The 22077-nt window shown below is 54.9% G+C and overlaps 7 protein-coding genes across 7 annotated transcripts; 2 read left to right on the top strand and 5 right to left on the bottom strand.

Annotated features, from left to right (window-relative positions):
- Window positions 1-153: 153 nt before the first annotated feature.
- Window positions 154-1911, top strand: J3D65DRAFT_599299 (uncharacterized protein; the record flags this gene model as incomplete). Its single annotated transcript, XM_066797888.1, has 4 exons — window positions 154-291; window positions 355-494; window positions 519-1407; window positions 1540-1911. 4 exons carry the CDS (start codon window positions 154-156, stop codon window positions 1909-1911), a joined length of 1539 nt encoding a protein of 512 aa, XP_066659901.1.
- A 313-nt stretch (window positions 1912-2224) lies between these two features.
- J3D65DRAFT_610351 (uncharacterized protein) lies at window positions 2225-5250 on the bottom strand. Its single transcript, XM_066798792.1, has 6 exons — window positions 5061-5250; window positions 4557-4866; window positions 4293-4502; window positions 3719-4242; window positions 3433-3660; window positions 2225-3376 (listed from the first exon to the last, which is right to left on the bottom strand). The coding sequence occupies exons 1-6, from the start codon at window positions 5072-5074 to the stop codon at window positions 2524-2526; spliced, it is 2139 nt and encodes a 712-aa protein (XP_066659900.1). The 5' UTR covers window positions 5075-5250; the 3' UTR covers window positions 2225-2523.
- On the bottom strand, window positions 5235-7799 carry J3D65DRAFT_610345 (uncharacterized protein). Its single transcript, XM_066798791.1, has 4 exons — window positions 6985-7799; window positions 5594-6930; window positions 5405-5534; window positions 5235-5350 (listed from the first exon to the last, which is right to left on the bottom strand). The coding sequence occupies exons 1-4, from the start codon at window positions 7534-7536 to the stop codon at window positions 5306-5308; spliced, it is 2064 nt and encodes a 687-aa protein (XP_066659899.1). The 5' UTR covers window positions 7537-7799; the 3' UTR covers window positions 5235-5305.
- Window positions 7781-9737, bottom strand: J3D65DRAFT_610341 (cyclopentanone 1,2-monooxygenase). The gene is made up of 4 exons (XM_066798790.1): window positions 9445-9737; window positions 9318-9396; window positions 8626-9261; window positions 7781-8576 (listed from the first exon to the last, which is right to left on the bottom strand). Exons 1-4 carry the CDS (start codon window positions 9639-9641, stop codon window positions 7818-7820), a joined length of 1671 nt encoding a protein of 556 aa, XP_066659898.1. The 5' UTR covers window positions 9642-9737; the 3' UTR covers window positions 7781-7817.
- Window positions 9738-11150: 1413 nt separating this feature from the next.
- J3D65DRAFT_30850 (uncharacterized protein) lies at window positions 11151-12883 on the bottom strand. The gene is made up of 3 exons (XM_066795250.1): window positions 12574-12883; window positions 11842-12428; window positions 11151-11727 (listed from the first exon to the last, which is right to left on the bottom strand). The coding sequence occupies exons 1-3, from the start codon at window positions 12682-12684 to the stop codon at window positions 11514-11516; spliced, it is 912 nt and encodes a 303-aa protein (XP_066659897.1). The 5' UTR covers window positions 12685-12883; the 3' UTR covers window positions 11151-11513.
- A 1057-nt stretch (window positions 12884-13940) lies between these two features.
- On the bottom strand, window positions 13941-15388 carry J3D65DRAFT_663896 (uncharacterized protein; the record flags this gene model as incomplete). The annotated part of the gene is made up of 3 exons (XM_066802703.1): window positions 13941-14533; window positions 14591-15286; window positions 15343-15388. The coding sequence occupies 3 exons, from the start codon at window positions 15386-15388 to the stop codon at window positions 13941-13943; spliced, it is 1335 nt and encodes a 444-aa protein (XP_066659896.1).
- A 311-nt stretch (window positions 15389-15699) lies between these two features.
- J3D65DRAFT_544778 (Alpha/beta hydrolase fold-1) lies at window positions 15700-16717 on the top strand (the record flags this gene model as incomplete). The annotated part of the gene is made up of 2 exons (XM_066796734.1): window positions 15700-16449; window positions 16511-16717. 2 exons carry the CDS (start codon window positions 15700-15702, stop codon window positions 16715-16717), a joined length of 957 nt encoding a protein of 318 aa, XP_066659895.1.
- Window positions 16718-22077: the final 5360 nt, after the last annotated feature.

The raw sequence follows: 22077 nt of genomic DNA, 5'->3' as shown, positions 1-22077 counted from the left end.
CCTTTAAAGGAGTGTTCTTCGTGGTTTCCTGGTTGAGAGTCAATAGTTAGGTCGGTACATTGACGGTAATGGCTTGACCTGAAACGGCAAACGTCCGGCTGGCCGCGGTAAAGAACAGTGCATTACAAAGCCACACCCACGTCGGTCGCTTCCATGTCGTCTGTCCACGTCTTCCTCGCAAGGAACTTGACCATCCATCACCAAGATGGACAACTGCGCAAAAGACCAATCGTCTCCGACAAAGACGATGTTGTCCTGTGGTTGAAGCGTGTCCATGTCACGGCCATGATGGTTCGACAACGACAAGCGGGCTAACCCTAAAGCGTTTCTGTTCCAGTGGCACCCGTTGGCCAGCTTCCCTCGTCTGCGCGTGCTTACAAGACTCTCGGTTGCAAAGGTAGCCTCGAGGACAATTCCCGGACGAATATCCTGACTTTCAAGGCTTGCGAAGACGGCCAAAGCGCCCATCGAGGAAACAACGAGAATCGACCATGGTGAGGCTACTGCTAGCCGAGCAGCTCCGTCGAGGCCAAACCACAGCACGTCAGGAGAGGCGAGACAGGCACACAGGAACGGCAAGGAAGAGGGGCCGGCACGGCGACTGGTACGAGGGATTCGCTGGTGTACGGGTCGGTGGTTGGGCGGCAGCCGACCGATCCCTTGCTTGGGTTCCGCCTCTGCGAGTCCCCAAGCTCCCTCGTCCCTCGTCCCACGTCCCACGTCCCCACGGCAGCTCCCCAGCTCCCCAGCTTGCAAGCTTGCTCGCTCACCAGCCCCGGACCTGGACGCTGGACCTCCCCCAATTGGGCTTGCTCCAACAATCTCCGCGCAGCCCCCAGCCCCCAGTCTTTTTTGCTGCCGCCCCGTCGTCGCAGCTTACACCTACATCTCTCCCCTGACACCTCTCCTCCATCCGCCTCTCACATTCAACCACGTCCACCTCCCCACTCCTGCACCTTCTACCCATCATGTCTGCCGCCACCCGCAAGAGGAAGCAAGACGCCGAGGAGGACGAGGAGCTCATTGCCCTTCCTTCCGACGACGAGGGAGAAGAAGAAGAGGAGTAAGTCCACGGTCGACATCACTGCCCAATTACGTCGCGCCGCCCTGTTCCGTCGCCAATTGCCATCGCTTTCATCATGCGACTACCCCTATGGCCTTCGATTTTCTACCCATCGGGTCGTTGAGGTGCTGCGTCGAGCGACGGCAAGATCCTGGAGCTACCCAATGTCGCGCCAGGCGGCAGCATCGGTCTGCACCTGCGACCATGGATGGGAATTGAAGCTTCACGTCGCCTTTCATTCGTTTTGCCCGATGCGTCATTTCTTCGTCGCCGTCATCCTCGCTTGCTCCGCTCGTCCTTTCCAACAGCCATTTCCCGCAAGGCTGACCGGTCGCGCGTGCCAGGTACGAAGACTCCGAGGGTTCCTTTGAAGACGAGGAAGGGTCGGAAGAAGAGAAAGAAGGTAGGTTGTGTCCAATGACCTGCGATTTTATGCGATCTGCCGTCTGGCCATCATCTGGACGGTCTTGCGCCAGTCTGCTGACTCGGCTTCTCGATTAGCTGTCCCTCAGAACAAGAGGCGCAGATTGGATAAAGACGCAAAGGCGCCCGCGACCGAAGAAGATGGCGTAGAGGACGAAGACGGGGATCCCGAAGCACCCGGCGAAGGGGAATCTGAGGGCGAGCCTGAGGAGCCTGAAGGCAACGGCGAACCCGAGGCCGAGGCTGCTGACGAGGACGCTCAAGACGAGGACGCTGCCGATACGGCGGAGAAGGGAGGCCCTGCGGAGGCGGCCAAAGCACACAAGGGGGCCGATGTGCCCAAGGAGAACGACCTGGAGGAAGTCGAAGCCGTCGAGGCCAACGACGCGGCCGAGGTGGCCGCTGACGGTGCCGAGGAGTCGTGAGCGAGAAAATCAGAAGCACGCAGTGATTGCGGCGCCTGTGTTGAGCTTCATTGCTCTGGGACATGTTTGGGTTTTACGAAATGCTATGTACGCCTTTTGCTTACGACTGCCCTTTTCGCCGTCGTCCCGGTTGGGCGATGCCGTCTCGCCGTTCCTTCTTTTCATGATTTTCGACCTGTTACCCAGCTTGCCCCAGCCAGCTTTATCAAAAGATAGCCTGCGTTGATGTCCACATGCCTCCTGCTGCGGCATTGGCAAAGCACGCGCGCAGTGGGTTTGGATGACAAGATAGAAAAGGCCATACGAAAATAGCCAAAAGTTTGATGCGTTCTCAATTTGGCTCCGACTACCACTAACGTTGCTTTCGTGTTGCCGCACGCCTGGCACTGCTTCTATCCACTTCTCCGAGTATTGGAATACTCGCTACCAACGTAATTTCGTTCCACCATTGACTGTTGAATTATCATATCATACTGTCTAAGTTCGTACCACATACCTCATGGCTAAACCTGTCTTCGCTGTCATGAATTGTCGTGATCATCAGTCGTTGTCGTTCCCGCTAATCGTCGTCATCGAGGAGGACCACACCAAAAAGAAGAAGCAAAACCGCTCTCACATGCTCACCCACCGCTGCCCGCCAACAGCTACAAGCCGATTAAACAGCTCGTCCCTCCTCGGACAAGCCGTGACCTTCCACCTCGCGCCCGTCTCGCGCTCGACAATCTCGAGTCCATCCGCCACCTCCCTCTCCAGCGCCCATCCGACGACGAGCTTGGCCTTCCAGCCAAAGCCGCCGACCTTGCGCAGCTCGTCGACGCGCGACACGGGCAGGCTCCACGACGCCTTGAGGCCCGACGCGCCGCCCCCGACACCCTCGGCCTCGCACGCGGCCGCCGCGTCCTTGCCCAGCACGAAGCCGACGACGGGCGCCGGGCCGGGCCCTTGCATGTCGCTCTGCGGCTTCAGAACGACGAAGCCTTTGCGCCCGCAGTATCGCGCCTTGAAGGCGACGGGCCCGCTGCGCCGGTGCTCCGGGCCTGGAGGTGGCACGGCGCCCAGACGGTCTTTGGCGCGCATCGAGCCTGTCTTGGCCTTGACCTTGTCCGCGCTGAGGGTCGTCTCGACGATCGTCTTGGTCGTGCCTTTGAGAAAGCCGAGAAGCCTGCTCCCGCGGTGTCCGTGTCGGGGCGCTTTGGCGGCGTCTACGTCTGCGGCACCCGTTGTGGCGTTGTCACTGGGTGCTGTTGGGTCGGGAGAGATGGCTGATGCAAGCTCTTCGGGCGATGCATTGAGAGGGGTGTCGTCGCCTAGGGCACGTAGGTGAGCGGGGGTGAGGGCCGCTGGCTCCATAGGGGGCGGAGACGTACTGCGAGGCGGAGGTGGCAGTGGCGCATGGTTCGCTTCGCCAATACGTAGCAGTGTTGTCGTGAGCTGGGCGTTAGTCGGTACGCCTTTGAGTACAGTGCTGTCAAAAAGGAAGGATTTAGCAGAGTTCTCCTTTGAATATGGTAGGCCACTAACTTGCGAAGCTCGAGGATCCTCTGCCAGTGTGGATATTTTCGGTTGAGCCGAGATACGGCACGAGATATGATGGGCTGACCAAAAAAGAGCAACCCGATGCCAAAGGTTACTGTCTTTGCAAACATGTAAGAGCTGAAAAACAGCGATACAGAAAGAGGTGGAACAACCAGTGCTGCCAGTCTCAACCGGTACGTATCGCTTGGAAATGGCGGCGTAGGTGATAAAGCACTGTTCCCTCAATGAGCTTTTGCAGTTCACCACGATATCGACTGGGTCAGAAACGTACTTGGCTACCCTCTCCCACGCATCCGTCAGACTGGCAATGATGAACATTGTCGGTCTCATGTTTCTCCATAACATAGTGTCCATTGGAACCTTTGTCTTGTCGTAATCGGCCGCCGGCACTGCGCCAGACGCCTTGCTCTTCGCGTCCGCCGCGCCAACAGCGATCGCAGTGGGATCCGGGGTAGCATCCTGAGGACTCTCATCTTCAGAGTCAGAGTGAGAATTCTTTTCCGAATGCTTCCCAGAGGCACTGCTGAGCGCAATGGAAGCAATGCTGTTAACAAAATTCCTGGCTTCTTGCTCGACAGCTTCGCCCTTGTAGTTCTCGGGGGCCCCTGTCACGCTGTCGTAGCTACCCAGCAGGCCAGCCTCTGGTTTCTGCAAGGTCCCTGTCTTCGCGTCGACGAGAGCCATTGGCGCCGGTGGGAACATCATTTCTCGCAATGGCGGAAAAAGAATCAGACCTATGAGCGTCAGGCCGTGTAACGGGACCAGCATGTCGAACGCCCATGCGGCGTAGTATGCCTGCGAATCCTCAGCATTTCAAAGTGCGTACAAGTTCCTGTCCTTCTTACGAAGCAAAAGCATGCTGTCCTTCTTCTCTCTCTCCAAGATCGTATGCGCGCAATGTGTTTCCAAGCGGCCATGATTCCGACGATAATTGTCATGTATAACCGTTCGATGCTGGCCCGCAATTTGTCTGGAGAGAAGTTCTCCTCGTCTGCAATGTACATGTCCAGGTTTCCTGGCGCTGGATGTTGTGAGGACTTGACATGGTATACTTGCTGTACGCACTACCAGTCAGCGCCATTCCGAGGTCACAATGCGCAGAACCTCACCTTGTTAAACCTGCGGACCAACAGCCACAGCTCTTCGTTTTCCAATCCACCAACGAGCGGATCCGCAATCTCATCTTCACTTTCATTCCAACCCAAATCCATGATATCCTTTTCGTGTTGGCGCTGGAAGGCCTGTTGCGCGAGGCCTTTTTCGGCGGCATGATTGTCCATGGCTAGAGCATGCGAAAGGGTAGGCTTGTCGCTGAGTATTTCTGCTTGGTCGGTTTTGGTAGGGTCGGAGACAGCCGGGGTGGGGAGAAGGTCGATGAAGCGCTTGCCGGGGGATTTGGCGGACAAGGAGGTGGTTGATCTTTCTTGGTCCGTCATTATGGCGAAAAGTTGAATAAACCAAAGCAAAGGGAAAGAGCCGAGATGCATGCATGCGCACCACACAACCGGGCACGAGGCTGGCCAAGCAGATCGTGGGCTTATGATGGATGCCCGCCATGCGGCGCTTGAGCCCTCGTGTGCAGCTGGACATGGCCGCCATCAGAAATAGCTTACCTCGCGATAGTCATTCGACCTGGTGGTGTTGGACTTGTTGCGCGCCCGACCACAAACGACGTCAGCGGCTTTGGCTACCAGGAATGCGTGGCGACACATCGCTCCCTTTTGTGTAGCCTCCCAACATCCGTGCATCGCATCAATATGCACGACAGGCAACTACACTGGTAATTGATGCCATGAATTCTTGTCTATAACAACAAATGCTCGTCTCCTCACGCCAAGCTCCCAAACCCTCTTTAAATTCAAATGTTGGGCGACAGCATATCATATTTGACGCAAGCCTCGACCTGCTGAAGTTTAGCCACGAAGCCATGTTGCAACCTGTCTCGGAGCCAACTCACCCTTTCCACAGAGGCACGAAGGAAACTTCGAGCCTCGAGACCTGCCCACACCTTGAGCATCGAGAAATCGGCACCGCGCATGAGGTCTTTGCTGCTCTTAGCACCGAGCTGGCGCAGGATCGGTAAGGCCCTGCGACAATCTCATCAGTATCCGGGTCAGTCCCTTCAGATTGCCAGCATCCGACTCACCCTGCGAAGAGATCCAAATCTGGATCCAGGTGTCTGCCAATGCCCTCGAGCAACAGAATGCTCAAAACAACATTGACGAAATCGCCCTCTAGTCTGACGTGATGTTGTCTAACCATTGTCAACACTTGATTCAAAATGTCCCCGATCTTGATATTTCCTAGCGCAAACGTGCGACTCTTGACGCTAAGCACGAGGTGTTGCATTTTCAGGGCAAAGACCTCCTTGTCGATGACAGCATCTGGCTGTCGGCACCGTTCCACCATCAATTTGCCCGCCTTATAGCCGTCGAATTCTGCGACAGCTTTGAACAAATCGAGAAAGTTGGTCCGGTTGACATGATTCAGCTCCGTCACGAGCCCCGTGTCAATAAAAATCAGCTGGGGACGATAACCCTCTGCGTCCAATTCTTCGAGCTGTGCGGTCCAAGCCTGTTTGTTCTTCCTCAAAGGCCGCAGGCGTTGGAGAACTTCCTCGGTGACGTCGGTGGACTTTTCAATCGTTTCGGTCGTCTTTTTCAGCCTGATCGAGGGCACCTGTGGTTGCTGTGGTTTATAGAATCGCACCATTATATTTCCCGGGTGCAAATCGGCGTGAATAAAATTGTCAATCAGCACCATGTGTAAAAAGGCGTCGAGACCCTCGTCAGCGATTTCCTTTTGGTATACACCACCGCCATTTTCCAAAAAGTCTTCGAGGTGGATTCCTTGGGCGAACTCTTCCACGAGCACCTGGCGGGTGGTATATTCGTTGTATGGAAATGGAAACCAGGCAGTCGTTCTGTCTTTGAAGTGGCGACGGAAGACTGTCAAATTGGCGCCTTCAATCCGGAGGTCGAGTTGTAGTTTCATCATTTCTGCGAACTGCTTGACCTCGTCAGGGAACGACAGCCATTCCATTGTCGGAACGGCATTGATGATAGCCGCAAAGAAGGCCATTATTCGCAAGTCGCGCCGTACGATCCTGTCTACAAATGGGTGGAGGACCTTGACCGCCACGTGAGAAGACGGCACCCGGCGAGGTATACTTTTGAGAGTTGCGTCGACATTTTTCCTCAGCTGTCTTCGCAGATTCTGGGGTTCTTCAAGGGTGGGATCGGTCGGTGTAGCCAGGTTCGGTTTGAGCTTTGCTTTGTAGACTTGAGCAATGGCACCGACCCCCAGTGGCTTTTCGTCAAACTCCTCGAAGATGTCCTCAAACTTTCGGCCGTCAAAAGCTCGCTCAACGATTTTTCTAGTGTTGACCATGGAGTGGGCTGGGGCATTGGAGTGGAGAGAGGACATTATGCTGCACATTTCTGTAGGGAAAATATCTGTTCGAGAAGCTGCCCACTGGCCGAGCTATATGACCTTGGATCAGCAACTTTGTTTCGGGTCAAACGCCGCGATGCCTACCTTTATGAAGGCTGCTCCCGCCCTCTCCATGCCTCTGACCAGAAACCCATACCACCACAAGGTTCCTGTTCGCTCGTTGTCTCTGTCTGGCACGCGTCTTCCGATCCAGATGACGGGTACGGCCAATATTACGGGGGCGAATATGATGACCAAATGGAGAAGCCGAAACCCCGTTGCGATTGGCTCCCAGATGTACTTGTCCACAAATAGATAGACCTTTTTGCGGAAGCCTCTGGAGTGCTGTAGGGCTCGGGGTAGTTGCTCATTGAGCTCGGCCCGCGAGGCTTCGAGCATCAGCTGCTCTCCCGTGCGTTCATCGTCGTCATGGCCGTCTTGCAGCAAGGCGACAAAGGCCGCTGGAGTAAGACTTCCGCAGAGAAGTATCCTTTGTCCAGCTTTCTTGGGTGGAGCACGGAGGTACCGCAGTAATCGGGAAGGAGAGGGTCGGGAGGTTGTGAAGATACGGCGCGCGCTACCATTTGCGGCGCGCAAAGCGCTGGAACGGAGATGGTTGTGTAGGCATTGGCGGCCGAACAAAAGGACCGACCTCATAGTCTTCAGGTCCTGGGATGGTACTATGAGGGACGAGGTGGAGCCATGAGGGGAATCGGAAGAAGGCTGAGGGTAAGGTATGTAGGTACGGATAAGCTGGGCGCTGGATTGGAAGGCACTCGATCTGGATGATGACGTCCTGATGGCGGTTCTAGCCGGGCCGGGACTTTACCGCTCTGGGACAGGGGTGCGCGACGTCGGCCGACCATCTCACGATACGCTCCTGCGGCGCGTCCATCATCAACAAGCAGCTTTCTCCATTCATCGACTCGAATCCTCATCTACGCCGTGATAAACCCCTCGAATCCGTTGTACAGCGACTTCGAAATCTCCTGGATGTACATCGGAAACCCGCCAGCGAAGCTCAGCTGCTCTCTGACCTTTCCGGGAATATTTGCTCCCATGTACCAACTGTCCACGCTGTGGAACAGTGTGGCCTTGCTCAACTCCTCGATCTTTTCTCTCCACTGCTTCTCGCTTTCTTTCGTGGGATCTAGGTAGCTAATTCCCTCTCGTTTCATCTTCGCCAACGCATCGATGATCCAATCGGCTTGACACTCGACGCAGCTGGGTCCATTGCTGAAAGCCGTAGGCCCATGAGCGCCATAGAGGTAGAAAAAGTTGGGGAACCCTGAGAGAGTCATTCCAAGACCTGTGTAAAGTCCGTTTTTCCATTTCTCGTTGATGTCTTTTCCATCCACGTCCACCAATCCCATGTTTTTCATGCCGCCCGTCACGCCGTCAAAGCCTGTCGCCAATGCGATGACGTCGAATTCTCGCTCCTGGCCATCGGATGTCTTGAGGCCCTTTTCGGTTACTTCCACAACCGGAGTCTTCTTCGCATCGACAATCTCGTTCTGCGGCTGGTCCATCATCTCATAAAAGTTTTGCTCGAGCGACGGGCGCTTGGTACCCCAAGGGTGCGGCTTCTGCAGAGGAGCCAGCAGCTCCCGCTTTTTGGGATCGGTGATGCGGGCCCGCGTCTTCTTCAACCAGAAGTTCCACGCCTCGTCGTTGGCTTTTTCATCAAAGAGCATGTCCTGGGAGCTCTTAGCAAACCGCTCAAACATGGGCAACAGCGTCACTCACTTTGTATGTCCCTAGCCAAAAATGGAACCCTCCTTTCGACCAAAGATCCTCGAAGAACTTTTCTCTTTCCTCGGGCGTGTCGTCAAATGTTTTCCTATTGACAAAGTCCATTGGGAAGCCGGAAAAGGTGGTTAGGCGGTAATTGTACAGTTCCGGGTAATGCGTTTTGTTTGCTTCTTGCTCTTCCACGGTCAACTTTTGTTGTCTCATGGGAAGACAGAGGTTCGGTGTGCGTTGGAAAACCGTCACCGACTTTGCCGTCTTTGCTGTCTCCTGTGCGATTTGGATACCCGTGGAGCCTGTTCCGATGACTGCCACGCGCTTGCCAGTAACGTCGACGCCCTCGTTAGGCCAGAACGAGGAATGATGCATGGCCCCTTGGAATCTCTCGAGGCCATGCCAGTCAGGAAAATGTCTCTTGGCTGCGAATCCGGTGCAGCAAATGAAGAACTTGGAGCGTGCGATTCTGCCGTCGTCGGTCTTGACAATCCATCTGGCTGAAGGCTTGTCAAACTGTGCGTGCACCACCTTTGACCGGAAAAAGACGTCCTTCTTGATATCAAGTTGCTCTTCAACGAATTCGAAGTACTTCCGGAGCTCTATGTAGTCGGGATACTTTTCTGTCCAGTTCCAATTCTTGTGCGAGCGTCAGCAAATCAAATGCTTCCTCGGATATGGTATGGTCATCTTACTCTCCAGAGCTTCTCAATGCTCAACTCGTAAACAGGGACCATGGAATCCACTCGCGCGCCAGGATAGCAATTCCAATGCCTGAAAATGTCAATGGCGTGTTCGAATAACCAGGGCATGAGGGCTTACCAAACACCACCCAACTCCTCTCCAGCCTCGAATATCTTAACGTCGTAGCCGTATTCGTCCCTCAGCTTGTGAAGCAAATATATACCGCCAAAGCCGGCACCAACAACGATGATGTCTGTTTCAAGGTCCGCTGTAAAGCCATTGGTTCCGGTTGCGTGGAGTCCTTCACCATCGGCCATTTCTGTTTGGAAATGCATTCTTCTCCAGGGGCTGCAAGTTCGAAATCTACTCTGCGACTGGTCGAAGTACAGATTACGTCCAGGGGTTTTTGGAGCGTCTATTTACCATGGTCCTCCAAATACTCCGGAGCCGCCTAGATTTTATACGTCAGAGGTTTTGAAGGGCATGTTCGGGGCAACGGGATGTCTGCTTCAGGAACACACCGAGTAGGACTTCCGAATCCGAATGCTGGCGGCGTTTACCATTTCCCTTTTCCGCACTGCCCCAGGGTTAAGGGACTGGCGTGCAGCCGCAATGGACGCGGGCCTCAAACATCAGGTGCGTCAGCCAACGCTCACCCTGCTTCACGGGCTCAACTTGGTTCTTGCAAGAATACCATCTGGTCCACTAGTGGAGTACCCAATACCGCGCCTATCAATTGCAGTCCTGTGTCCCCGGAGGCTGCTGCGGAGTAGCTACGCTGCATTGCGCCACCAACAATGGAGAAAGACGACCCCCACAGGCGCGGAAATAAGCCGCTGGCGGAGAGATTGATAGCGGGACCTGCGGATCCGTACAAAGAGGGACAGCTGTCACTGATGCGTCCTGGAAGTGCATCTCTGCAGCCAGCCCACAGGATAGGTGTATGACGAAGCGCGCAGGATACTCCGCCAGCCCGAGATCTTCCCCTCGAAATAGCGGCCATGTCCACTCCACAATCACCTCATCGGTCCCTCCCAGGATTTCCCAAGCCTTGTGCGTCACGTCCCCTGACACGCACATGGCTACCTTTCCTAGGCGAGTCGAAGTAACCAAAACAGCTGAGGCAGCTAAATCCGCCTGCCTCTCAGCTTGGCCAAGCCAACAGCAGCTCTCTGAACGTCCAAATTGCGCCTTGCACTGCTCGACGTCAATCCAGGCGCGCAGCTGTGGGGCTATCCGTCTGTACACAGCGCAGCGGTGCGGGGTACACATGCGGGGTATCCAGGGGGTGAGGGGTGGGGTTTGGAGGAGCAGGCGGTACCTCCAGCGCGCGCCACCCACTGCAAATACCCACTGTGGGGCCGGTGGAAAGCGTTCCGAAGACGCGCGCCCCCATCTTCCATCGTTCAGATGATGGTCTCGCGGAAACTTGCTCCAGGGCTTGACGGGCCATCTGGTAGGCTGTTGTCTCCCGCTGAGCATTTGTTGAGAGCCGTCCCCTGATTGTCGAGTGGAGTTTCCAATCGCTTCGCTCCTTTTGCTCGGCGCGATGGAGATTTGCTCCTTTGGGTATTCCCTTTGTCCCGGGAGAGAATTGGGTTCTGGATTCCCACTCCCTGCATGCAGTCCTCGCAAGCTTTGGGATCCGCTCGCCCTTCAAGAATCGCCACAGGTAGCACGTTTACGGGAAACGGGGGAGAAGACGGCTCACTTGACTAGCTGCTCACTTGACCTTGTCTGCCTTGAGCGCTCTCTAGTGCTCTTGTTCCGAAAGCTCGAAGATTTGTACCTTTGGCCACTCAACTTCTGCTTCAGCATCGATCTGGCAACGCAGCTCCATGGATACAAGGAAACTGCCTCAAACTAGTATCGCACTCATCATAGGCAGACAAAATAGGTAGATTGATGCTAGACAACCAGATAACAAGGGATACACTGAACACAGCACACTGTCTTACTTACCTCCTCCATCACCATCATCAAAACAAAAAGTCCGAAATGAGGGGTCAAAGAGTGCGAGAAGCGAAAAAGGCAAACGAAGGAGATGGCCTGTCTACTTCCCCGACTCTCCCACCACCTCAATGTCTCTTTTCTCTTTTCCTTCTCCTAATCTCCCTCTCCCGACTCAAGTTACACGCGAAAGCTTGCCAATCCACATCAGAGCGACTGTGTCAAGGAACGGGATGAACCATCACACACAAAACACATCACCAAATCCTGACCCACCCAGGCAAAGCGGCGGCCACTTTCCCGCCTCCAAACTGCTGCCGACCATGGCCACTGCCCTTTCTGTCGTCGTTATCATCGGCGCCAGTGGAATGGTGATGGTGAGAAGATTGATGGTAGCGAGAATGGTCTCTCATGAATTCCGAGGCTGATGCTGAAGACGAGGACGAAGATGACGGCGAAAGGCTAAGACTGCTGCAGTCTCCCCGAGGACATCCTTAGCTCTTTGTTATCGGAGGGGAAAAGACAGAGGAAGCGAGAAGGGCGGACGGAGCTCCTCCTCCTCCTCCTCACCACTGATACACCCACCTCTCAGGCCGAGTCAGCTCGGCAGCCTCGGGGTCGCGCGCTCCCTTGCCCACCGTGCTGGCCTTGTTCGCCGTGGTTGTCGTCGTCGTCGTCGTCAAGGCCTTGGTGTTGGCCGAGTTGGAGTTGGAGTTGGAGTTTGCGTTGCTGTTGCTGTTGGCAGCAGCAGCACTGCCCGGTTTATGCTTCCAGCTCCAGCGGCTGGGCACGCCCATGTTCATGGCACCAAAACGCCAATTGCCGCTCCCGCCAACGTAGCCCCTCTTCTTCTCCTCGCCGATCTCTTCGCGCTTCTTGAGAGCCGTCCCGCCCTGGCCAACAGCAATGCTGGCCAAGTGGCCTTTGGCCAGGCTGTCCATGAAGCGCAGGATGGCGAGGCGGTGCGACTTGTGGTCCTCGGAAAGACTGGTGTCGCCCTGGACGGCGCGCATGTCGCTGTCGCTCGCCGCCGAGTCCCAGCGCCGCGTCAGCTGCGGGCGCGGCGACGAGTAGAAGGCGGGGCGCACTTCGGCGTCGGCGTCGATGTTGCGGCGCAGCAGCGACGCCACGGGGTTCGATGGCGATGGCTGCAGAGCGTGCGCAATGTCGGACTGTGGATGCTGGTTAGTAAGTAGCTTACTAGGTACATGTGGACATTATGATTGTACAAGGAGACAAGAAGCAAAGCGACCGAGAGTCAAAAATGCCTCGCAGGAAAAACGAAGGGTGCAGAAGAATGAAAGATGGCAAACATACCTCACTAACTCCGCGAGCCCGCAGGGCTTCCAAGTCAGCCTCACTAAGAGGCATGGGGATAGCGACAGCGGTGGCCGCAGCCGCAAAAAGAATGACGTTGAAGAGCTTCATCGTGTCGAGCCCCGTTTGTTCGAACAATGAGTGCGGTCGAGGTCAAACGGCTGAAGGAGAGACCGGGTAGACAGAAATGCTCTCTAGTACAGCGAGTGGTCTCGATGATATAGAGTGCCTCGAGTAAGCACTGTGCTGCCCCGAAGTAGATAGGGCAGGCAGGACAGGAGTGACGCGCTGGATCGGCGTCGTCCCGTTGCGTACACGCGTGGACACGCGCTTTTGGAATGGAGTGGGTGGGGAAAGGACGAAGGGAGCGACGGCCTTGCCGTAGTAGGACGATTGAGTACAAGTGAGTGACAGTAACGAGATAGAGACGGTAATGACAGCGAGGCTTGTGTCGAGCAGCAAAGTGGTTGCTCGTCGTCTCGTACTTGCCTGCTTGCTCCCATGTCTCTATGGACAGTCATGACAAACTTATACCTTCATTTCCTAGCTCATGTGAGACAATTGATTGGGACGCCCATCGCAAGAGAGACTGCATGTCAGGAATAGAGGCCGAGATTCACGGTGTCGTGTCTGGAGCTAATATGTGACGCAAGGAACTTCAGCGAAGGTTGTCTTTGGCGTCTCCTTGGGAGCATGTGGCGAGGAGCCATGGCTGCTGACCTCCCTCTCTCACAGATCGAGGAGATGATGGACGTGAAAGGGCGCGACGCGCGTAGAAAGGTATGTGTGGAGAGTGGGTATCATCTGGACAGAGGTCTGATCAAGATGCAAGGGATGATTTGTGCGGGCAATTCTACTGCTTCGTCAGCCAACAAACGCAAATAATTGGCAACCTCACTAGGCGACGTGCATGAGAAATATCTTCAATCCGGCAACGGTTTTCTTACGATACATTTATTGTCCTCTGGTCGGCCTGTCTGACTTTCCAATCTTCGCTGTTGCGCGAAGAATGTGGAGCGCGCCACCACACAGCACCATCCAATCCCTTTTGTGCGCCATTGATTTCGGCTCGAGAGCCCGAAAAATGTGTTTCAGCTTTTGGCAGCCCGTAGTCAGCCAGTCACAAGACTTTTGAGTATAACCGAAAGTGTGGCCTGCAACTCCATCTATCGTTGATTCGTGTCGAGCTGTATCCAGGACTCGCTTTTTGGTACCCTGACCATCCGTCTTTGGTGAATGGAAATCGATCTTTTCGCTTCAGCCAGCCGTGGAAAAGTAAAGGAAATTCGTCGCACGCGAGTGGTCAGGAATCCCACCGACCGTCATTCAAACACCGCTCAATGCCTCGAGCGAGGGGTATCAAAAGGCTAGTAATCGTCAAAATCCGACTGGTTCCTGTACCTGGGCATGGTCCCTATCGGCGCTCCGAAATTGCAGCTCCGCTTCTTCTTGAGCTTGATGCCAGGGACCTCATGATCGCCCGTTCCTGGCACCTCTTCCGCATCAGAGGGCAAAGAGGCAGGTGGCTCCATTGCGTCGATTTCGGATGCGGTAGTATCGGAAGGCGGAGCCCCTTGCAAGACTGCCGGCCTAGCTTCGTCGGGATTTTCGCTTATCGAAGCAAGCTTTTCCTGCAGTGCGCCAAGCATCATGCTGCCTTCGGACCTTTCAGGGTTGGGGGGTAAGAACAGAGGTTCTTGCAGCGCAATGTCTCCTTCTTCGCTGCCGTCTGTTTGGACGGATGCTTGGTCATCCACCGGGGGCACGAATTCATGGGCCTTGGGAGTCTTTTCGCCAGGCGTCTGGAAAGCGCTGAAAGAGCCTGTCCCTGGCTTACCAGGGGTGTGTCCAGCGTGCCAACGATAGGACTCTGGTGCCGGTGAAAGGTTTGCCGCGGTGGTCGCAGGCGAAGGAGGGTCTTCCTCGAAATTGAGCCCTGTTTGCTGGGCCACAGCAGATGCTGAGCCATGTCAGCTCATGCATGAAATGTGACGCAGGCCCACTTGGATCAACTTACAGCTGATTTCGCCAGTGCCGTGATGCGCAAAGTCGAACGTCGGAACGCGCGCCTTGCCCGTGCTTGGTGCACTGGGCTGATCTCCAGGCGCTGCCAACGAGAGACGAGGCGCCTCGACGATTGGCGGGCTTTTGACTGGCGACACTCTTGTTGCAGTGCCAGTCCCGTTTGCTGATGGAGGAGAGACAATCTGGCGATGGAAACCGACTGGGTCCTCGACAGCCAACTCGGCTTGTTTTAACTTGGTCTTGATGACGAGCAACTCGGAGTCTTTGGCCTCCATTTGTTGTCGCAGCATAGATATCTCGCGTTGGTACAGCCGCCGCTCCTGGTCCCACGTCTGCCTTTCCTTTTCAAAGCCTCGGCGGGCATCTTCGAGCAGGCTCCTCCACTCTTCGACCGAGGTTGAGTTCAGGGCGAGTTGGGAAGCGGTGGTGTGGATGGAAGCGACCATGCCGTGGTCTGGAGGAGTCAGCGGAGAGCGGACCATGGAAGATGGTTGTCGGGACGAGGCATTGGAGGGCAGCTGGCTCGCCGAAGGTATGCTCTCGCGGACAGGAACGGTCGTGGGCATTGGGAAAACCGGGGGCGGGAGTGTGGACAGAGACATGTAGAGAGCGTCGTTTGGGGTGGGTTGGAAGGCAGTGGGAGGAGACTTTTTCGGCTGGTGATTGATGGACGAGAGTGGAGGGGAGACTGTTTTGGTGGTCAGGCCGGACAGGCGACGAATTGGAGCGGTCGGGAGAGAATACCGGTGTCTGTCAAGGCAGCGCCTTCCGGGGAGAGGGCTGCTGCCATTGCGGGCGAGCAGGCAGAAGCGCAGGGAGCAGTGGAGGCGGCGAGGTTGATTCGGACGCAGGCGTTGGACTGAGGGGAGGGGAGTGGAGGGGAGGGGAGAGGGGAGAGGGGAGAGGTGAGAGGTGAGAGGTGAGAGGCAGACATGCATCAATGTTGGTCGCATCGCATGCCATGCCGTCAGGGCCCAGGACCCGGACATGGCTGGGGCGGCCGCGTCGACCCGCAAAGGTTCCTGGATGTGCCTGCAGCCCAACGAGTCATCCATCATTCTTCACATGCAACTCCAGCTTCACCTCTCCAAGTCCAAGGAAATGGCCCTGTCCGTCGTCCTCTCGTCCAAGCCTGGCGCTGCTCTCCGCTGCTCTCTTGCCCCGCCATGTCCGCCCCACGGCCCGCTAGCTGCCACCGTCGTCGTCTTCCTCAACGGCCTCCTGCTGCCCCAGACGTCATGGGCAGAGACCATCGACAACCTCAGGAAACACAAGCACCACCGCAATCTGCCCGCTCTCGTCACCTACGACCGCTACGGCCAAGGCGACTCGGATCCCGATCCTACAGATGACCCAGACACGCCCTATGGCCACGATGCCCGCGCCGTCGTCGACGACTTGCATCAGCTGCTGACGCGCCTCATCGCCGACGACCTGTCCATGCCGCTGCATGGCACGCGCTTGCTGTTCGTTGCCAACTCTATCGGCTGTCCAATCGCCCGTCTCTACGCGGCGCTCCATCCGGGCTCCGTTGCTGGCCTGCTGTTTCTCGACTCGATGATGGCCAACGCCGACTTTGTCTCGCTGTTCCCCGATCCTGACAGCCCACTCTTTGACCCGACCACCCTGCCTGCCAACGCGTCCGTTGATGACCTCCGCGACACCATCCGAAAGTACCGCGCCATGTTCCATCCCACTGTGCCCAACCGCGAGCGCCTCGACCGCCGCAATCTCCCCGCCTTGCTCCCTCACGCCCACGCCCCGAAGCTGCCCCTCGGCCCCGGCCGACAAGAACCGCGTCTGACCGTCGTAGGCCATGATCCAGATGAGTTTGCGAGCCAAGGCCTGACGGTACCACCATCCTCCTTCTGCCTTCGTCGTGCCACGCGCCCCGGCTGACCATCCCCAAAAGGGCAGTCTCTCCATACCCGTCGCCCTTACCAACGCTTACGTCAATCCAGCCTGGCAAGCTTACAACTCCGACCTTGTGCAAATTGCCGGTTGCAACCACGTCGAAGGCCCCATCATTGCCCCAAAGTGCGGCCACTTCATTCAGCAGGATGATCCCGCTTTCGTCGCCCGAGAGTTGTGTGGGTTGCTTGACCGTCTTGAGGACTAAGAATGCTGTGTCTCAAAGTAGTCTCGAGTGATATGTTGTCAATGATTGCCTCTTGTCAAGGCGGGGACGGATTTCCAACGTCGTATGCGGCATATCCCACAGAATGTCTCCGCCCATGATCTCTTGAAAGTACTTGTATGCGTTGGGAGGCAGGTTCGACGGAAGCGGTGCTTGTGCCTGGAAGTTGGAATGAAGATGCAGTTGAGCAGCGAAAAAAAAAAAAAAAAAGAAAAGAAAAGAAAAGAAAAGAAAAGGCTTGAGAGGTCTGTGATTAGTCAAGGAGTACTTTGCTCGTGAGACATCAGTACATACGATTTGAAAGACATCCTCTCCACAGTGATGTGGAGTATACAGCCTGCCGTTCTCGCCTTTGAAATAGTAGGGAAATGGTTGCTTAGTTCTGCTAAGCAAAGGAAAGAAAAGGTAAAGATGAGAAAAGCAGAGAGGAGACTATCAGCACAACGGGAAAAACCTAGCTACCGCATGAGGCGACAATGGACGAATCTTCTGACTCGATCTCGCACCTTTACAATCACTTGTTTGCCTGCGCTGTTTGTAGTAGGTGAGCTCTTCTTTTGGGGCTGGTGAGAGGCGTGCGCTGATTCAAGTTCGGTCGATGTCCGCCGGCAGTCCCGCTATGAATGCGGATGCATGTGTGAATGCGAAACCTGAAGTGTCCTTTGACGATCACGCTCTGGCGAAAGGGGGCCAAACGCTACAGGAACGTTGCAACCGCCGAGTCTCCCGCTTTCCATCTCCCCTTTTCTCTTTCTCTTGTCTCTCATCCAGCTTTGTTCTAGGTTTTCTATTGGACTTTGGTTTCAGTCCCGTTGAAGTCGCTGTCGTCGTCGATTCAGTCGTCGATTCAGTCGATGTCGTCGTGGCAGCTGCTCCTGCCGCAAGCAGGCCTGGGCGTGTGTCAGTTCTCTTCTTGCCTTCTTTCAAAGCCCGTCTCTTCAATTCAACCCTGAGCCTGTATGATCGCGGAAACGAGAACTTTGCTGGGCCAGGGGGACGGCTGAAGTACGGAGTGTCGACATCATGCATCCAAGACGCTTGTACTGTGTAAGTCGATTTTCCGGCGGCAGTTCTGTCCGCGCTTGGGGGCCTTGTCCATGGAGTCTTTCTTTCTTCGATCAAGTAGCCAAATGAGGCCAGGCTCGCTTGCGCTCGAGGTACTATCAATGCGTGAGCGCCAGAAGGAAGGAGAGCCGCTTTGGTAGGCAGGAAGGAAAGCCAAGGTACCTACACTACATCCAAGTGTCTCCTGCATCTGCGAAATTCCCTTTTCCTTGGACCAGGTACAGCGGTCGTACTATACGTCATCCAGCGGCAGACATCAAGAAAACACCAGCCGGTGCCATGGCTCTTCACCGGCACTCTGACGCCAGTGGCGCCGCCGAACGCAAGGAAACTCTCGCGTGTCCAACAGCAGAAGGATTGGGAGACCAGTAATCGGATTATCAATTTCGAACATCAGCTGAGGTTGGGTGATCGGTGCTATCCACGTGGCGCGATAGCCGTCGGCGCGAACCATGAAAGAGAGTGGGATTTCTGAGCGCGTGGTTCGTGTCGAGGCGACTTTTGCCTGTTCGGTGTCCAAATAAGGAGGCCGGGGCGATTTTACCTTTCTCTTGTGCAAAACCTTGACGCCTTTTGCGGGGGAGAAAGTGATTACCGAGAGCTTCTGACGTTGGATTTACCAAGGACCGTTTATTTCCGTAGACATGGCGTCGGGAAATGCGGCGTCGCATTCGCAAAACGACCTCTGTCCGCTCGAACAATGTCATAGTTAGGTAGGTCAAAGGTTGGTAAATTTCAGATTGGAATGGTGCACAGAGGTGCGCACAAACAGAGTCCTTCGACGTCGGTCGCACTCCCTTCTTTGTGCCTGATTTCTTTGGCCGTTGGTTCTCCTTGTTTTGCGAATTCATCTTGGGACTCACTTGCGGCAAAGGATAGCCTTTCGGTACCAAGCTGTCATGGCTCCGGAAAAGGTTGACGGCTCGGCAGCCAGATCACCCCACGAGTTGGCCCTCGTCTTGACGTCGGATCGGTCCATGGGTACTCCGTTGGTTTCAATGACGGTGGTCAAAGACTGTTGAGAGGGGAAGGCGGACATGGCCGCGCGCATTCCCGACGGTTCCTAAATGGACGAACGTTTGTAAGCTCGTCACTGGACCGGAGAGCAGTCCGTCACGTCCCGCTTCGCTGGCGTCGACCTGCCAAAACGGGAGTGAGACAAAGTAATGGAGCTATGCTTCTGTGTTGAAGTTCTTTGGCTCAGGTACCAGTTTGACTGGGTTTGTCCTTTTGACAAGTGCCGCAACTTTGTAGGGCCCGGTCACCGAGTCCGAATTCAAGGGGGTGGACGGGCATGGCCCGAATTTTTGAACAGGAAACTCTGCCCGCCCATTCCCTCGCTGTTCTCCGCTCAGGTCCGCCATGCACTATTGCGTAGAAGGCTGAAAAGCCAAGGCGGGGAGCGCATTGCGCTGTACGCTATACGCCGTTGTAGCTAAGCTTTTCAATGTCTCGGGCTGCGAAGCCTCCAAACCCTCAGGACTTGTCCGCGTGCCTAATACATTTTCCATATTACCTGGATGCTCTAAACCTTCGACTGCTGGTATCGCGGTGGAGCAGATTCACGAGTTTTCCTCTCTTGTACCAGGTCGCAATGCATTAATGCATGTGCTATGACGCCTTGTCAGCTACAGATCTTCCGAAAAGGCGAGTGGATGGATCTCTCAGACGGTTGAAAGTCAAACACATATTTCGACTTCGCGTGCGCTTCTCGACTGCCTTTCGCGCCTGTGTGTCATGTTGTCAGCCATAGCCGACTGAAATACTAGAGCAACGGTTGCTCAAAAATCATAGTATGCGGTAAGGGACACCTTGAAGAAGAGAGCCAATGGGAACTTTCCGAGAGGCTGTCGTTATCCGTTTCCCGGACCTTCTTGGGAACACTTCCTCGTCTCCCCACACTCGGGTGATCAGCAGAGGTGTTGGCTTCTGTCCCACGTGCAACGAGTAACGGGCAGCGAAATATTTGCGACTGCCTCGATTTTGACTGGCCGGACAACGTCTGGAATTTCTCTTTGTGCATGCTACATACTTTCGAGTGGGCTTCCAAATCAATTGGGAGGTTGTGCCGCATGAGAAGTTTCAAGGTTAGTCGCCCAGAGGGTGACGGTAAATCCTTGAACCAGCTCCCCTTGAATGCCATGTGGGCGGCTTTGTTTTTGCTCGGGCTAAGCAGGGATGACGACATTCCGGCTCATCTCTTACCAGATGCCCTCAGAGTCTTGTGACTGTTGCTGTTCGTGTCTTTCTGATTGACGCGATTGCTTTAGAAAATTTTCAAAGCTGCGCTCGTTCACGTCCGAGTGCAGTCAAAAGTCGAGAATTCTGAATCATGCTGCCACACTGAAGCATGAGTTGTTTTGTCAGTTTGTACGTGAAGGTTGTTAGTAGTGAGCCTCTATTCGCAACCCCGAAGTTGAATCCGAGTCGCAAACCGCTGCTGGGATGAAATGACATGGACCAAGCTCTGATTCAACCGTATCTTCGTATGTAATGCCGATTGGACCACCGGCCCGAATGATCGAACATAAGCATGAAGTCGGATCTTTGGCGTGTTTATTACACCACGTCGAGACTCGACGGAGTGATCCTGTTGAATGTCGCTAATTGAAGATTGAAGTTCGAGTGACAAGCGCTAGTGGAGGTTCACATACAGTAAGCAGAGAAGCAACCTCGGACGGTCAGCAAATCTCAAAACAGACAACACCCGACCGGTCAGTCATGGTCAACGGCTGTCATCTCATATCCTCACACCTTTGATGCTGAAAATCTTGGCATTGACTCGGGTGTCCCGCAGCCTAAACTTGATGAATTCTTCGGTTTCGTTTTGCTTTAGCAGGTTGTTCTTGAGGTATGGACAACGTAGATCTCTCCTCGTTGATACCCAAGCACAGCTGGAAGGCATCGCCCGAAAGCCGACAGTAAACCAAAAGTGGCGGTGAGTTTTCCTTCTTTACCTTGATGACGTAGTAACCCCCTCGGTAGCCGCAGTCTTATGCAAGATAGCCTCTGTCAAGTCTCTCTGGGATATAGACAACAAGCAATACAGTGTCGGCCTGACATCATGCTCGGAAGTTTGCGCGTTTGGCGCAAACGGGGATCATGACAGCTGACCTTGGCATAATTGAAGACATGTAGAACGAAGGAGGCCACCGCACACGTTTAGTACACAACTATCCAGGGTGCTGAGGTTTGTGTGATAGGGCGGAATCACTGAATCCAGCGAAGATTGAGTAGTCGTCCCACGGAAACCATGTACAGAGCCGTAGACCGCAAGACAATTCGAGTCTTAACAGGATACCACACCTCAAAGTACTGGCTAAGCGGCTGATAGCTCGAGGATCGGAATAGCGACTGGGCAGTGAGCAATATGGAGACTGGACTTCGACTGATGATTTACAGGCGCAGAATATCACTACCAGATCCTGCCAAAGGTGGAAACAATGTCGCCATGTGGTTAGCCCGGGAGGGGGGATCAAAATGTGAGGGGAAGAAGTTTGGAGTAAAACTATAACCTTTCTTGCGATATCTCTCTTTCCCTGCATGGAGCGACGTCATGATGACCAATCCCCGATAATCCACGATCGTTGAAGCACTCATTCGGTACACACTGAGATGGGGCATGCATCTCCGATGCAACCCCTAAGCCGGAAATGAATACTTGGAAATGCCAACAAACATCAAAGGCAACCGCAATCGGAAAAGCAAACACAGGAAGGTGGAGGGTTGATGGTGAACGACGGCAGGAAATACGATGTTCCCGGGGTCGTCGTAGGGGAGTCGGAGGCGCCCCCGAACGGCCCGCCGCCGGCCGCTTCGGCCGTGCCGACCATTCTGCCAGCATCTTGCGAGCCAAATGAGAAACTCATAGTTCGTGTCGACATGTTGACGTAACCACGGCCTGTTCCTTCTGCCGTCTAACCGGAAATGAGTCGAGACGGCGGAGACTAGCGGCTGTTGAGCAATATAGATACAACTTGCGCTATAGGCGTTATACGAGTATGAAAGCAGTCTTTTGTAGACACAGTTCAGCGCGGTTTGGTTGACGTGGACAAAAGCACCTCTAAGGATTTTGTTCATTTCGTCTACCCGTTTTGACTGCTGGGGCATGGTAAAAACTCGTGGTTGATCCAGTCGAAGTGTCTAGGTCCGGAGACGGGAGAGAGCATTTACTGAAAGCCATCGGGCCAAACTGATACGGGACCCGGGCAGACAGCGCGACCGTCACCGCCATTGTTGGGGTCTTGTGGTGAACGAACTGCGCACAGTAGTTTGTA

Source organism: Phyllosticta citribraziliensis (assembly GCF_038025025.1).
Source record: "Phyllosticta citribraziliensis strain CPC 17464 chromosome Unknown J3D65scaffold_1, whole genome shotgun sequence".
NCBI lineage: Eukaryota > Fungi > Ascomycota > Dothideomycetes > Botryosphaeriales > Phyllostictaceae > Phyllosticta > Phyllosticta citribraziliensis.
This window is presented reverse-complemented; position numbering and strand designations above follow the sequence as displayed.

Bases quoted from the DNA above. Each gene is read 5' to 3' on its own strand.
- J3D65DRAFT_610351 (XM_066798792.1), bottom strand. The intron at 4,503-4,556 runs GTGAGGTTCTGC...TAGTGCGTACAG, and splicing joins TGGTCCGCAGGTTTAACAAG to CAAGTATACCATGTCAAGTC. The intron at 3,377-3,432 runs GTTAGTGGCCTA...CCTTTTTGACAG, and splicing joins AGGATCCTCGAGCTTCGCAA to CACTGTACTCAAAGGCGTAC.
- J3D65DRAFT_610345 (XM_066798791.1), bottom strand. From the start codon at position 7,536: ATGAGGTCGGTCCTTTTGTTCGGCCGCCAATGCCTACACAACCATCTC. The intron at 6,931-6,984 runs GTAGGCATCGCG...AAGGTCATATAG, and splicing joins CGGGAGCAGCCTTCATAAAG to CTCGGCCAGTGGGCAGCTTC. The intron at 5,351-5,404 runs GTGAGTTGGCTC...AAACTTCAGCAG, and splicing joins TTCGTGCCTCTGTGGAAAGG to GTCGAGGCTTGCGTCAAATA.
- J3D65DRAFT_610341 (XM_066798790.1), bottom strand. From the start codon at position 9,641: ATGCATTTCCAAACAGAAATGGCCGATGGTGAAGGACTCCACGCAACC. The intron at 9,397-9,444 runs GTAAGCCCTCAT...TGACATTTTCAG, and splicing joins GAGGAGTTGGGTGGTGTTTG to GCATTGGAATTGCTATCCTG. The intron at 9,262-9,317 runs GTAAGATGACCA...CGCTCGCACAAG, and splicing joins GCATTGAGAAGCTCTGGAGA to AATTGGAACTGGACAGAAAA.
- J3D65DRAFT_30850 (XM_066795250.1), bottom strand. From the start codon at position 12,684: ATGAAGCTCTTCAACGTCATTCTTTTTGCGGCTGCGGCCACCGCTGTC. The intron at 12,429-12,573 runs GTATGTTTGCCA...CAGCATCCACAG, and splicing joins GGGCTCGCGGAGTTAGTGAG to TCCGACATTGCGCACGCTCT. The intron at 11,728-11,841 runs GTGGGTGTATCA...GGGAGACTGCAG, and splicing joins GAGCTGACTCGGCCTGAGAG to CAGTCTTAGCCTTTCGCCGT.